Source organism: Lotus japonicus, chromosome 2 (genome assembly GCF_012489685.1).
Source record: "Lotus japonicus ecotype B-129 chromosome 2, LjGifu_v1.2".
In the NCBI taxonomy this organism is placed as follows: domain Eukaryota; kingdom Viridiplantae; phylum Streptophyta; class Magnoliopsida; order Fabales; family Fabaceae; genus Lotus; species Lotus japonicus.
This window is the reverse complement of record NC_080042.1, coordinates 43020677-43035843: the sequence shown is the minus strand read 5'-3', so window position 1 is coordinate 43035843 and position 15167 is coordinate 43020677. Positions and strand designations below refer to the sequence as shown.

The 15167-nt window shown below is 38.2% G+C and overlaps 1 protein-coding gene and 1 long non-coding RNA gene across 2 annotated transcripts; both read right to left on the bottom strand.

Moving 5' to 3' along the window:
* Nucleotides 1-440: 440 nt before the first annotated feature.
* On the bottom strand, nt 441-2335 carry LOC130736454 (uncharacterized). The gene is made up of 2 exons (XM_057588286.1): nt 695-2335; nt 441-446 (listed from the first exon to the last, which is right to left on the bottom strand). Exons 1-2 carry the CDS (start codon nt 2333-2335, stop codon nt 441-443), a joined length of 1647 nt encoding a protein of 548 aa, XP_057444269.1.
* Nucleotides 2336-2575: 240 nt separating this feature from the next.
* Nucleotides 2576-14739, bottom strand: LOC130738042 (uncharacterized). The gene is made up of 3 exons (XR_009019124.1): nt 11228-14739; nt 3566-3672; nt 2576-3400 (listed from the first exon to the last, which is right to left on the bottom strand). It is a non-coding gene; the product is annotated as an uncharacterized LOC130738042 (long non-coding RNA).
* Between the last annotated feature and the right edge of the window lie 428 nt (nt 14740-15167).

Sequence of the window (15167 nt, the reverse complement as noted above, 5' to 3'; positions counted from 1 at the left end):
ATCTTCTTCCAGAGATACTAGTTACTCTAGTAGGTCCAAACAGATCCATATGTAAGAGGTCCAGAGGTTTGCTAGTGCTGACAAAGTTTTTAGCACGACAGGGGATGTTGTTTGCTTTGAACACAAGCAGAACATGTAACATCAGATTTGATAGTTAGTTTTGGCAGACCACGTACTAAGTCATTACTTATGATTTTAGTGATGGTCCAAGGAAGCATGCCCTAGCTTCCTATGCCAAAGCCAAGTATTGTCCTCTGATGATACTAGACAACTTACACTTTGATTTGCTAGATTTTCCAAGTTTGTCTTATATAGATTCCCTTGTCTCTGAGCTTCAAAGATGATCTTGTCATCGGTATCAGTGACACTACACTTCACTTTATTGAAGGAAACAGTGAACCCACTATCACATAATTGACTTATGCTAAGTAGATTGTGTTTTAATCCTTCAACCAACATAACATTATTGATCACAGGGAGTGGTTCCTTACCAACATTACCTTCTCCAACAATGAGTCCTTTCTGATTTCCTCCAAAAGTGACTGGTCCACCATTCCTTTTAGTTTGGATTTTTGGGAACATAGACTTTTCTCCCGTCATGTGACGCGAGCATCCATTGTCCAGGTACCATTGTTGGCGTTTCCTTCGTTCTGTTAAATAAGTCTGCAACAGAGATAATTGACTTTTTAGGTACCCAGATTTTCTTGGGTCCTGAAGGGTTAGAAGCATTTTTAGGAGGAACCTTCTTTTCATAAGAGGTTTTCCTTTCATCTCGCTCAATTCCGCAGTTCACAATAAACTTAGTTTGACCAGACTCAGATGATGTAAAGGATATGTCAAACATGTTTTCACTAGATGAGGCTGATTCGTTGTCAAAACCTAATCCACTTTTATCATACAGTTCGCGACTGTTGCCGCACAGTTTAACTAGATTATCATGACCAATTGTGAATGTAGATAAATAATCTATTAAAACTTTAATTCTTTTCTTCAAAGTAGTTACTTCCTTAACGGAATCTTGTTCCTTTAAGGCAGTGTTTTCTTTAACTATGTGGTTCTTTTCGGTCAACACTTTTTCATGCTCTAGTTGTAGCTTAGCAAACTGTTTCTTCAAGGTTTTGTATTTTTCAGATAATGCATATGAATGTTCAAGTAGGTCATTGAATTCTTCTTTAAGATTTTCAGGTTTTACCTCATCATCCTCTTCATCGTCTGAACTTTCTGCATATGCCATGAGAGCAACGAGTGCATCTTCATCTTCATCTTCATCTTCATCATCATCTTCTGAACCGTCCTCAGAGTCATCCCATCCGGCTGCTAAGGCTTTCTTTTTCTTGTAGAATGGTTTCTTGATTGACTTTTTCGCTAGTCTTGGACAGTCCGGCTTGATGTGACCTGGCTTTTTGCATTCGAAGCATGTAATGTTGCTCTTGTCTATATTTGAGCCTCCTTCACCTTTGTGAGTGAAAGATTTCTTTTTCATGCTTGATTCTCGTTTGTTGTCTTTCCTTGATGTTCCTTTTCCTTTTTTCTGTTTGATCCACATTCTCTTGAACTTCCTATTGAAGAGAGCTTGTTCATCCTCTGACATTTCTTCTGAGGTTTCTTCTTCTTCAGATTGTTCCTTTGTTTGAATGGCTTTTGAACTGTTTGCTTTGAACGCGATGTTCTTCTGCTTCTTCAGTCCTTCGTCATTAGCCAGTTCTATTTCATGAACCTTTAGAGATCCGAGGAGATCTTCCAGTCTCAATTTGCTGAGATCCTTAGCTTCTTGAATAGCGGTGACTTTAGGTCTCCATCTCCTGGGAAGGCATCTTAGAATCTTTGTGATTTGATCAACATTTTCATATTTGCGATCAAGATTCCTAAGACCGTTAACGATGGTTTGGAATCTTCCAAACATATCATCAATGCTTTCATTTTCCTTCATCTTGAAGGTTTCATATTCAGCCACAAGTAAGCTCACTTTGGTTTGTCTGACATTTGTTGTACCTTCATAGGCAAGTCCTAGAGCATCCCATACTTCTTTGGCTGTAGCTAGACCATCAACTTTGTCCAGCTGAGATTTTCTCAAAGCACATAACAAGAACAGCTTTGCTCTAGCGTTGAGTTGATATTCTTTGCGTTGTGCTTCTGTTAGTTGATCTTTCTTTATAGGTTCTCCAACATCATCTTTGTGAACGATGTTGCCATTTTCAATGATGTCCCACAGTTTGTAGTTTGAGGACTCAATGAATAGTTGCATATGGGTCTTCCAGTACGGATATTCAATTCCATCAAAGAATGGAGGCTTGTTGGTGGATGAGTCCGTAGCTATTGATAGATCTTCTGCCATGGATCTTTACTCTACACCTGTTTAAGATGTTAGTTTTCTAGAGACTATGCTCTGATGCCAATTGAGATACAAATAAGTATCACAAGAAATGGGGGGTTTGAATTGTGTACTTGAAATTTACGTTTTAAAACTTTGTTTTATGAAAAGAATATAAGTTCTTTTGTGAAAACGTTTAAGTATGACTTTTCGTAAACTGTTCAGTGCAGCGGAAGTAAAACAGTAAATGAGACAGAACGATCAGCACACAGAGATTTATACTGGTTCACCCTAAATGATTGGGCTACGTCCAGTACTTGGCCACCACCAAGATTTTCACTAGCAAGTATCAATGACTTCTCCAATACAAGTATTTGACAGGACTTCTCCAAGTATTATCAAGGACTTCTCCAAGTATTCTACAGGACTCCTATAAGTATTGTTCAGGACTTCTCCAAAATCTTACAAAGATTTGAATCACTCTACAAGATTTCTCTTCTTTCAAGAGTAGTGCTAGAGAATTTATGGCACTGGAACTCAAAGTGTTTTGGGTTCAGATTTGACTTTGGATCACTAATGAGTTCTAACAAAAGTGTAAAGATAATAAAGAGATATGACTCTTTTAAGGTACGAGGTTTTCTCTTTCACTTGCAGAATTTAATGGCTTGTGTTTGACACTTAGGAATTTCTGCTTGAGCTTTGAATGTTGTTGAGAAGTTTTGAATGAATGTTGAATGCTTGTTTTTCTTTGAAATTGATTCTCTCGTCTTCAGATCTTCAAGAGTGTCTTAAATACTTGCTTGCTAGTGTTGTAGCCGTTGTGAGACAATATCTAACCGTTGAGATAGCCGTTGTAAAATGAGATCGAGTCGTTGATTCAAAAGGCTTGGTTGGTAGCTTCATTAAATGTTGCTTCAGAAGCAAGTCTATCCTTAAGCTAAAAAGATAATATTTGTCAGCTAGTAGGTGGTGATAGACTTTGGGCTACTTTTCAGACATGAGACAATTTGGCAATTTGATGTTGACGGCTTGTACTTTTCCTTATTGGTCAACGCGCCTTTTGCTGAAGCAAACTTGTCTTCATGTGATCTAGTTTGAATGCAAAACAAATAGTTGTCATTTGATTTGAATGTGGGACAACTGGTTGTAATCAAACTAAGACTTTGGCGCTCAAAAATTGTCTTTGATAAATCTGACTGACGACATGTCATTAGACGGTCAGAGACTTGATGCTGGATAAAAGTTAGTTCTCACCTTTGCAGAACTGTTTTGTAAAAAACAAGACTCTTCTTCTATCTGATATCTCTTTCCTTTTTGAAGTCATAGAACGTTGAAGCGTATAGCATTATTTTGAGTTTCTCCTGAAATCAGAAACGTTAACAAGAGTTTAATTTCCAGCGAAACTTCTGGTATAAAATTGTTATGATCAAAATAAGATTTTAAAACGTTATGATGCGTTTGAACTTAACAGTTTTGACACTCCCTGTTTCAATAACATCTACAAAGCGATCTTTTTTTGCAATGAAAGTTGTTAAGACTCGGCTTCACAACAAAATTAAAGATGATCTTCTCATAAATTTATTAGTTGTATATATCGAGAGAGAAATTGCTGAAAAAATCTCTATTGATACAAATAATAGATAAATTTAGTACTATGAAAGAACGAAGAGTTATATTTAAATAATTTATTATTATTTAAAGTTTATATAATATTCAATGAAGATTTTTTTAGTCTTATATTTCGCCCCCCCCCCAACAAGAAAATCCTGGATACGCCCCTGCTCAATTGCAGTGACTTTCATAGGAACATTCTGGGGAAGAGATCTCAAGATCTTCCTTACAAGCTTCTCATCTGACATAGGTTCTCCCAAAGCAAATGAAGCATTAGACAAGTCACGGACACGCATGTGAAATTCTGAGATAGTCTCTTCTTCAGTCATCATCAAATTTTCAAATTGAGTGGTAGGCATCTGAAGTCTTGACATCCTTACTCGAGTAGTTCTTTCATGTGCAGTCTTCAGAATTTCCCAAGCATCCTTTGCCACAGTACACGTATTGATCAGTCTAAACATATTCTTGTCAACTCCATTAAAGATAGCATTTAGAGCCTTTGAGTTTCCAAGAGCAGCTTCATCTTCAACACTGGTCCATTCCTCTTCAGGTTTCTCCACAACAGTGGTAGAGGTGCCTTCAACCTGAGGCTTAGTGGGGTGCTTCCAACCCTTGACAATAGCTTTCCAAGTCTTGTTGTCAATTGACTTAAGAAAGGTTGTCATGCGAACCTTCCAGTAGTCATAGTTAGTACCATCCAGAATGGGTGGCCTATTGACTGATCCTCCCTCCTTGTTATCCATGAGAACTTGAATCAAACTCCCTGGAGCTCACCCAACCAGAACATGGGGCATGCTCTGATGCCAATTGTAATTCAGGTTCCCTGTAGTACGAATGTCCTGCACGATGCTGGGACAATGAGTTCGACAATCGCCTAACAGTAAAACAGTAACTTAAAACAGAAACAACAAAACACAGGAGTTGTTAACCCAGTTCAGTAAAAAAATTTCACCTACTTCTGGAGGATTTGCACCCAAAGAAAGGAAATCTACTATCTCAAGATTCAGGAATTACAGACACTCATGAACACCACAGTTCATAGTTCACTTCCTAATCTACCCAGTGTATTTCTACGTAGAATCTCAACCTAAGTATGAGAGCCCCTCTCACTTTCTCTCAATCACTGCCACAGTGATTGGTGAACACAATCAACAATCAGAGTTTGAAAGTAATCAAACACATAGAACTCTTCTTTTCTTTATAGAATCAGTGAGCAAAGAGGATTCACAACTAACAAAGGACAAAGCACAATCACAAATCCTAAAACACTTGATCTCTCTCTATAGCTTTGATGGTCTTCAAGTTTTAGGTCTTCATCCTTTTATAGACTTCAGCAGCGGCAGCATGGGCTCTAGGGTTAGCATGGGCTGAAGTAACATATTGCAGCAACATCAATTCAAAACGCAATCTTGATAGATCTTGTTACTTATTGCACAAGAAAAGATAGAAACCAATCTTTTAACAAAGATTGTTTCAACAAATAACAACCCATAAATAAAGCCGCCCAGAACATCTATGATGTCAAAGCGAGATGCAATGGATGCTTTAAGCAGCCTCAACAGGGTTTGATTTAGCAGATCTCGTCAATCGTTTTTCTCTAGCAACATATCCTTTTAATAAGGTTATAAATGATGCGGCAATTCGGTCATCAGAGGAAGCGTGGGTTCGGGGTGGTTCGAGCTTGGATAGTCGAAACTTTTGTTTTGGGTCCCCTTCAAAGAAGATGCCTAGAATTTGGCTGTAAGATAGGCGTTCGAAGGTGGATGGGGTTTTTTTTTCTATTCCTAAATCTTGGCCCAATGCTCGTCTTGGGAAGCTGAAGTAGCATGGGGGGGTGGAGTTTATTCATGCTCAAGGGAGGCATCGGGAAGATGAAACGGTGCTCCTGGGCATGGGTTCTCCAGAATCTGGAATTTTTTCACTTAAAATTAATGGATTTGTTGGTTGGGTTCCCCACTTTTTGCAGCTGTTACTTGGGGTTTGGTTGAGATACCTTCTGCTTTGTCTTGATGCTTCGATGCTTAATTTTGGTCTCGATGAGGATCGTGTATCCGCAGTTGCTGGTGAAGGGGTGGTCACAATTGGGGTTCATTCAATCCATGTTGTGCTAGCTAGTAGGAAGTTGAATTTGAGGCTTGTTGATGCAGTTGGATCCTAGGGTCTTTCCCTGTTCAACCCTGGTTATTTTCGCAGGTTAAAAGTTTTGTGTTCTTACAACAAACATGAACATTGTGGATTAGATTGGATATCAAATCACAGGCTTGATTTGCACGAAGAGATTTCACTCGTGTACTTCATGGATGTGTTTTGCGAGCTTTATATGGAAGGTTCCTCTTATGCGCTTCTCTTCAATGGAAATAAATGTTTGAGATAGGTGGGGTCTTACGGCCTCCTGGAAGAGGCAATGTAGATGCTGCTTGGTGTTCTCCTACCGAAGAGATAGATCTTGCTATATGTGGGTTGGGCTTTGCAGCCCCTTCTCGCCCGTTTGTTGGTTTATGCTCAAAGTATTGCGTGGTCGCAAGCGTGGGTAGCTATGGAAAGGTTCAGAATCAAGGAAATGATATCATTTTGTATTATGTTTTCTATTCCATCCATTGTGAGGATAGCATGGATTCCTCAAGTTGTTGTGTTCGAAGGTGTTCGGGTTGACCTAGGAAATCGATGAATACAGGGAGAAAGAAGAGCATTTTGGCTGCATTGATCGCGGAGGGTTCAGCTTCGCTAAATTTTGTGAAGTTTACTCTTGCATGGACAATCCGTCGATTCCCTAGAGGTTCGATAATTCTCTCGGAGGCATGGGATTCAAACAAGGTATTGATGAGATCTAGACGTGCTTCTCTTATGGGGAACCGTCTTGGCGCTATTTTCAATTGTTGCAACCGGGGTTGCGACGAATCGACGCAAAAGAATAAAATAAATAGATAAATGATATATGTATGTGATTAGAATATGAATTGAGTCGCCACCAATTATTAAGGGAAATTGGAACCCTAAAAAGAAATAAAAAACTAGTCTGCGATAGAGTTCTCCATTTAGGAGTCGTTTACGTGCGGGGAAGGTATTAGCACCCCACGACGCCCGTAAATACCTCTGGTTAATTGTTCAAAAATTGATAACTTAAAAATGTTATTTTACCCAAAAAAAATTCAAAATTTGATATCTTATGATTTAACATTACAATTGAGAGAAAATGATTATTTACATGGAACCTTAAGGTTTTTATTTTGGAGTGTCTGTCGGGAATTAAATCTCGGCCTACGTATTCTTTGTGAGGAGACATTTATGCTACATAGTTCTAACTTTAAGGAAGTCATTTTTGCAAGATTTATTTATTTAATTTTAAAATCATCCATGCTACCAAATGGATGGTCAATGGATTTTTATGAGGTAAAATATAGAAATGCTATTCTATTACCATCATTGAATTGAGAAAACATTGTTTATTTTAACTTTAGGGCTCGCTTGGTACGTCGTATTAGGCATGATAGTATAAGCTTATACAATACATTATGGGCTAATCTATTGATTGGTGTTCACACTTCACATTGTAATGTATGGCTTATACATCAATCTCCTCTTATACATCAAAATGATGGATTATTTAATCCACCCTATAGATGATACATAAGATATGATAAGAGTGTGATGTATAAACTACTTTAATATATTTAATGAACAGCCACAACCACTACCACCCTCCACCACCACCGTCGCCACCACTACTACTGCAACCACCACTGTTGCCGCCACCACCACCACTACCACCATCGTTGATACCGTCATCGTTATCGCCACTACTACAATCACCACCACCACAATCACCACTACCGTCGCCGCCACTGCCATCACCACCACTGTCACCATCGTTGATACCATCATCGTTATCGCCACTACTACCACCGCTGCTGCCACCACCCTCCACCACCATTGTCGCCACCACCCACCACAATCACCGCTACTACCATCACCACCAACCTTCACCACCACCGCCACTAGTCCACCACCACCACCGCCTTCACCATCACTGCCACCACTAGCACCCTCCACCACCACTGTCGCCACTACCCTCCCCCACTGCCACCATCGCCGCTACTGCCACTACTATCACCTCCACTGCCACCATCATCACCTTCCAATACCACAACTATCACACCACCACTGTTGCTACCAAATTATATAGTGCACAACCAAACGCTGTATAATATTAAAATTTTATCAGGCCTTATCCTATCAGGCTTAATACAATTAGATTTTATACTATCAGGCAATATATAATACATCATACCAAATGAGCCATAAAGTTCATGCTGCCTAATGGATAGTCAATGACTTTTGTGAGGTAAACGATATAAATTGTTCTGGACCTAGATCTCACGTGTAGAAGAGACTTTATCCAAAACCCTAGCAGACAAAGCTAGGAGAAGATAAGAGTGTAATATAATAATGATAAGATCCTTTTTACAATGAATGACCTCCCTTTTTATAGTGGGATGGTCCAATATCCTAATGTTATACTAGTTGGGCCCTTGGGCTTCAAAAATCCTTGGCCTAGAGAGTTAGTCGCCCTATGGAGGTCTCGCATAGCCGTCCTATAGTCGCGCCAAGGTCTAACTCTGGGCGAGTCCTATCATGAGCAGGTCCCGCCTACTCCACAAGCCCACAAGACACGCGCCCGAAGTATGATGGCAAAGTGTCTTAATTGTCTTAAGTCTTAATGAACATATGTCGCCCTTGGATGATTTGTTATAGAGATAACCCTTCGATTGGCAGTCACGACCAATACCCCAGGATGTCCCCCCACAACAAGCCTTCCAGGCTATATTGCTCTAATCTCGACTGTGGCAATAAAGCTCGCCCTCTATAAAGCATACAAGTCACTATAAAGCATGGCGTCATAAATATACATCCCACCGCAAGGGACAACTAATAAAATTAAGTGCCAACAATGGCATAATGAATATACAACCATACAATAGGGGCGACTAATAATCATAAGTGTCACTGAACCGTCCACGCCTGAGGAGGTGGTCCGCCGGATGGTGAAATCGAGTTTGGGAAGTATCTGACCAGCCCACAAGCCCTCAAGACAATGCGTATGAAGCATGAAGGAAAAGTGTCTTTACTGTCTCCCCTCCCCATGATTGCATGTTGTCCCTCAAGACTTGCCATGAAGCTCGCCAATCACATCATGCTCGCCTCAAGTCATGCTCGCCTTTCTAAAGTAGATCGTCACGCTTTTTGTGACCTGTTACCTGTCTTTCATATGTCAACTTGAAAATAATGATTAGCTTTTCCAAAAATTATAATCATCATGCTTAGTCGCCTCTTTATGGCGAATCATAGTATTTTGAATGCCCTAGGCGTTACTCTTTCTTTCTCATCGATCTTAAATGAACAGGAAAACTTGTATATTGGAAATTACATATCATAGAGTCACTTGAACAATCAAATGTGAATAATAATATTCTTTAATCTTGTCACTTTGAACTAAGCCACAATTCTTTTAAGAACTTAACCATGTTTCAGTCATTCCAGAGAATGCAAAAGTGTGTAAGATAAGTATAGAAGATACCAAACTATGCTTTATTTTGCATCGACTTTCCTTTCTTATAGGTCGCCTTCTTTTGAATGAGTACATCCCTTGTTTGAAAATTGAGCTCCCTTGTTTGAAAATTGAGCGTGTCTTTTGCCCACCTTTTTTCACAATAGCTTTATTTCATTTAGGTATTCCCTGCAGTAAGAAATTCAAACCCTTTTGCCCCCCCCCCCCCCCTTTTTTTTTTTTTTATAGTGCTAAATTTACTGAGACTTGGCTCGCCATGGCGAGACTTTTTTTATGTGCTCGAGCTTAAATTCAAGGCTTAGGCGCATTTTACTGGCTTTAGTCCTTTTACAGACGGGGCTTGGTTTCTAGTGGCCACTAGAATTGCCAAGGCTGTGTATGCTCAGTATCGATGCTTTCTTATTGCGAAAGTCTTACACACGGTAGCTTGTACCTTTGACATTTTGTCATTGTGCACTATAGTTTGGAAATAAACAAAATCGAATCCCGCCCTTAAAGACGTTTCCAAAAAGTAAACGCCCCTGGGCGACCCGAGATAACTGCAATTTTCTTTTTCTTCTTTCTTTATTTGCTTTGCTTCTTTATGACATGTTACATTTTGTTGTAACAAGAGATGCCTCTAGTACATCGTTTTCTTTTCTTCTCTTTTCCCTCTTTTTTCTCTTTCTCTTTTTTTTTCTCGATATATCATGTTACAACTTGTTGTAATAGGAAGGGATGCCTCAACTGCATCTTCCTTTCCTCTTCCTCAACCTATTTGCTTATCAACATGTCATTTAGCCCGCCCATCTCATATTTCTCGTCAACAACATGCTATAGGCGAGCTCAACAACGTCATTTTGATATCACATGATATTTGGTATGAGGGAAATTTAGAATAGGTCATCAAAGTGATAGCACACAAATAAATGAACTTCTCAAAACAGGCTAAATCAATGGAATCATGTTTGAGAGTAAAATGAAGGTACAATCATAAGGCTTTACATAAGCAAGATATAGTGTTGCTTCTACCTTTCTAAAAAGGATTAACATTGCAATTGAGTCTACGTATCACAAATTGATGTAAGTTTGTAATAAAAGTTGATAATCATCAAATCAATTTACAAATGTAAATAACCTTTAAAATGAAAACATTGATCTAGGCTAGGCAAACTGTTGAGAGAGATTTGAAACTTTCTACTCTCTTTCTCCCTCTTTTGATATTTTGAATGAAATCAACATTCTCTCAAGGTCTTTCAAAAACAGCACCATTTTAGAACAAAAAGCGGTTTGTGAAAACCAACTATTGTAAGAGAGCACAAGAGATAACCGCACAAGGACACCAACCCACAAGTTCATTCACTTTTCTTATGAAATAAGCAAAATAAATCATAAGAATAGGATATCATTAAGAAGCACATGCTCAATTTAAGGCAGCCATTCCTAACAAAGCTTACAGATGTGGTATCTGCGCTTAACTGACATATCAATCTAAAGTTTATTGGGGGATGTGAATCAAAGTATTGTATAGGTTATACTTTCATGAAGAAGTCATATTCATTGAACAATCCATTTTGAAGGTCTAATAAAATAAGTCACATGAAAAATGCCAAGTGATATCGTTCACATGACAGATTTATAAAGTTTATCCTCTAGGTTTTACCATTCCAAAATAAGGTAATGGAGGTATTCAAATTAAGGCCAATCCAAACCACTTATGAAAAAGCAGATAAAGCAATGAACCTAAAGATCAAGCTAACCTGGCTTGTAGCCTCAGTTTCTGTTTTTATGTGATCTGCTTTTTGATATTGTCTTTCTTTAGACTTCTCATTCGTAGTTCCACATAAGCACAACTGGTAATTCTTTGCCTTTACTATCACCATCTCCTTCTTTACTATGTGCATTAATCCCTGAAAATTTACCTCAAGGAAAAATAAGGAGAAACCAAATACTTAAAGAAACCCTATTCTTCAGAACAATACTCATTCAAGCACATAGATGCAATAGCATGGTATGTGAAGGCCAAGGCTGATAACATGAGTAAAACCAAGAAATAAATGGCGTAGTGAATTAACTTAGTTAAGTAGGCAGTGCAATATCCATAATAGGTTTCAGAAAGCTACTTAAAGAAAATTTCTTTCTTGAAAGAAAAGGGTCCAGCCCTATGAGGATATATTCATGTCTAGCTATGAACAAGCATGTGGTCACAATTGAAGTATATAACCAGCATGTTAGAAAGAGGAGAATGAAAATTTTAATGTTGGAAAAGTATCTTAATATCTGATCATGTATCGGTTCATGTATTTATTTGACAGCTCAACGGGATAGACTCCTATAGAGTTCAACAAAAATATGAAGGAACTAGCAAATTGCTACAAATACAATATTGATTCATATCAAAGATTAAGATGAAAGGTAAGGGCATAAGACAAAATCAAATATGTGGATTATGTACCATGTTGGTGTATGCTGAAAATGCAAAAGATATCAGCCCAAACAGTGTGAAAAGCAGTACATTTTAACTCCATATAAAAGGGGAGAATAAAAATAAGAACAGGACAAGACAGGTTACTTTGTTCTCTTTAGTATACAAATCAAACATAGCCTAAGGTACGTTCCTTTTAAGTGTTCAACTACTTTATGTGTTCTTAAACAGAAAACTTCAAAACTCAAGCGACTCCATCAATCTAACAACTCTTCACCAATATAACCACAGGGTGACCGTTTGACAGGATTGAAAATAAGAGAGGGAAGTATCAAAAGCAAGGGAATTCCCTTTTACTTTCTTTAATAAGAGCATGATATTCTTTATTTCATCATATAAGCAAACTATACAGCAACTAATTGAACTCTTTTCAAGCATGGCGTGTACATGAGAGCACAAGCCAAAAACAGAATGACAAAAGGATTCCGGATTCAAATAACAGTGGCTATTTTGATAAACATCATGTGATAGGGATTGAAATTCACATAAGCAATTCCACATCAAAATAAGAGAACAATTTGAAAAGGAAGTTTTAGTATACAAATAAAGTAATCACATATTATTTGGTATTAGTAATACCAAAGGATAAAACTAATGTATTGTTGTGGATATTCATGCAGTAGGATTACAAATAACAACCTACCTGAACCTGATTTTTATGTTTGGTTCAAGAAAGAAAAAGGTCAGAACAGAAGGCATAGCATATGCAGTTTTAAAATAACAGGTCCCAAAGTTCTCTAATTTTTCCTTGTGCAACTAGAAAAGCTGATATAAAACTCATTAATTAAACCAGGAAAACATATTAGGAATCTGCCACAATCCATGAAATTAAACCAGAGGGCACCACCATAACTTGTTTGTCATTTGTTATTGAAACATTTGAAAACAGCATCAGCCCAAGACAATGAAACACAGAATAATATCTCCTGCAAAAACTGGTGTAAAGCAGGCAAGCAACATGCAGATTGTGCAGAGACAGAGACAGTGATCTGATTAAGAAGCAAACTGGTTATGGATCATTTATCGTACCTGATCCATAAAGAAAACATAATGCACCATTTCGGAATCTAATCAAGCCTAATCAGTTCAAACATAAAAATCAACACATTTTATACAACTTCATGCAACTGAGAATGGCTGACAAACATATAAGTTCAGAATCATGGCATGCTAAGTGGGAAGTGCAAAATTAAAAAGATAAAACAGGTTTGAAAATTGATATAAGCTGTCAATGTGCTAGTTCATTAAATTCCCGTCAAACTAGAGGTTTAAAACACTTCAAAATCAAGAGAATCTTCACCCAAATAGAACACCCAAGTAAAGTACTAATGGCAACGAAAATTTCAGCTGAGCATGTTCAGAAGGTTAACTAGCTGACGTAAAAGGACAGCAAAGCACTCTTCAACTTGTGCACATATCTTGTGAATCAGCATCCCAACACTTATTCTTTAGAGAGGTGGTTCAAGCCAAGTTCCAAACTATTACATGTATAAGATTAGGTATAATTTACCTTGTCATATGCATTGCAAGTCATAATCATAAGCAATTGGTTACAAAAGGCACAAATATAAGTGTATCCCTGACAAGCCCATTTTCTAACAAGAGGTTAGGAACAATTCTTCATCACGAAAATCCTACTAACACTACAAACTTTAAACACTCATCATAGAACTCAAGCACATTTCAATTCCCAACAAACTAGAGGTTTAAAACACTTTAGGATCAAGGGAATCATCACCAGAAGTAAAACACTCAGAAAATTTCAGTCGAGCATTTCGTCAAACATTTGTCACACATGAAACTTATAACAATATTATCAAAGGAAATCTACTCAGTCATTGCATCAGATATATGGCAGGGATAGACATGAACAGAGAACCACGAATTCGAAGCGGAATGAAAAGAACAAGCTAGTAGAATGGGGTTTTACTGCCCTGATTTATGATGACGGAATAGACAGACACATTATGGCATTCGAAGATGCAAAGTTTTGCTGAAGCATTTCATCGAACAGTTGGTGTGCTCCAACTCATAGGCTCATTGTCCCTCATCTGCCATACTCCTCTCTCGACCTGGACCTAAACCGTTTGAAAAAATCCCCTAATTGATCCATACCTTCTTCTTGGTCCACCATGTTCCTCTCTGTTTCGTATCAACAAAGTGAAGAAAATGATTTCAGAATGAAGATAATCAAAGGAAATATCAAATGGAAAGAAAACCAAAGAAAAAGCAGGAGAAAAGATCGAGTGTGTTGAAATATGTTTGTTATTTGGGCGGGTCTGAATCGTGTTTAGCTCGCCCTAGGCGTTGAGCTTCACGGCTGTGCATCCCTGTTTCTGAAGCAATTTAGAATTGTGACGAAAAAGGGGCTTGGTTACGAGAGAGTGCTGCCCGCCGCTGTTTCAGATCGACTGAGAGGATGTCACCCACAACGATGTTCGAGGATTAGAGAACTCGAGCATCTGGTGGCCTTGTCACCGATCTTCACTCCCTTTCAGCCAATTGACAATCGCGGTGAAGTGTCTGGAGGAGACGACGTTGTTATACGTTCAAAGGTTGCCATCCACGAGGCAGTTGATGACGCTGGTGGTGTTCGCAAAGCCATCGTGATGAAGACGGCAAGCATTAAAGATGCCTACAACTTCATCTACTTCAGCTGCTGCTACTTCTTCCTTTTGATTCAATAGTTCATTGACGTGACTTCTCGACTCAGCAAGAACACGAAGATTTTTCATGGCTATGGTGAGCCACAGATGGCGCCAATGTTCTGGACCTAGATCTCACGTGTAGAAGAGATTTTATCCAAAACCCTAGCAGACAAAGCTAGGAGAAGATAAGAGTGTAATATAATAATGATAAGATCTTTTTTACAATGAATGAACTCCCCTTTTATAGTGGGATGATCCAATATCCGAATGTTATACTAGTTGGGCCCTTAGGCCTCAAAAATCCTTGGCCTAGAGAGTTAGGGACTGTTTGTTTCCTGTTTTCAAAACAGTTCTACGACCTGTTTTCAAAAATAGTTTTTGAAAACAGTTCTCATTTTCAGTTTTTAAAACTAAAAAACTAAAACAGGTAAGAGATGTTTTCAGTTTCAGTTTTTAGTTTTTAGATATCAGTTTTCTAAATGTTCGAAAACATGTCATTCAAACTATTTTCTTCTTCTGAAAACTGTTTTTAAAAGTTGTTTCTGAAAACTGTTTTAAAAACTGAAA

Excerpts from the sequence above, each read along its gene's own strand:
- LOC130736454 (XM_057588286.1), bottom strand. The coding sequence starts at position 2,335 with ATGGCAGAAGATCTATCAATAGCTACGGACTCATCCACCAACAAGCCT.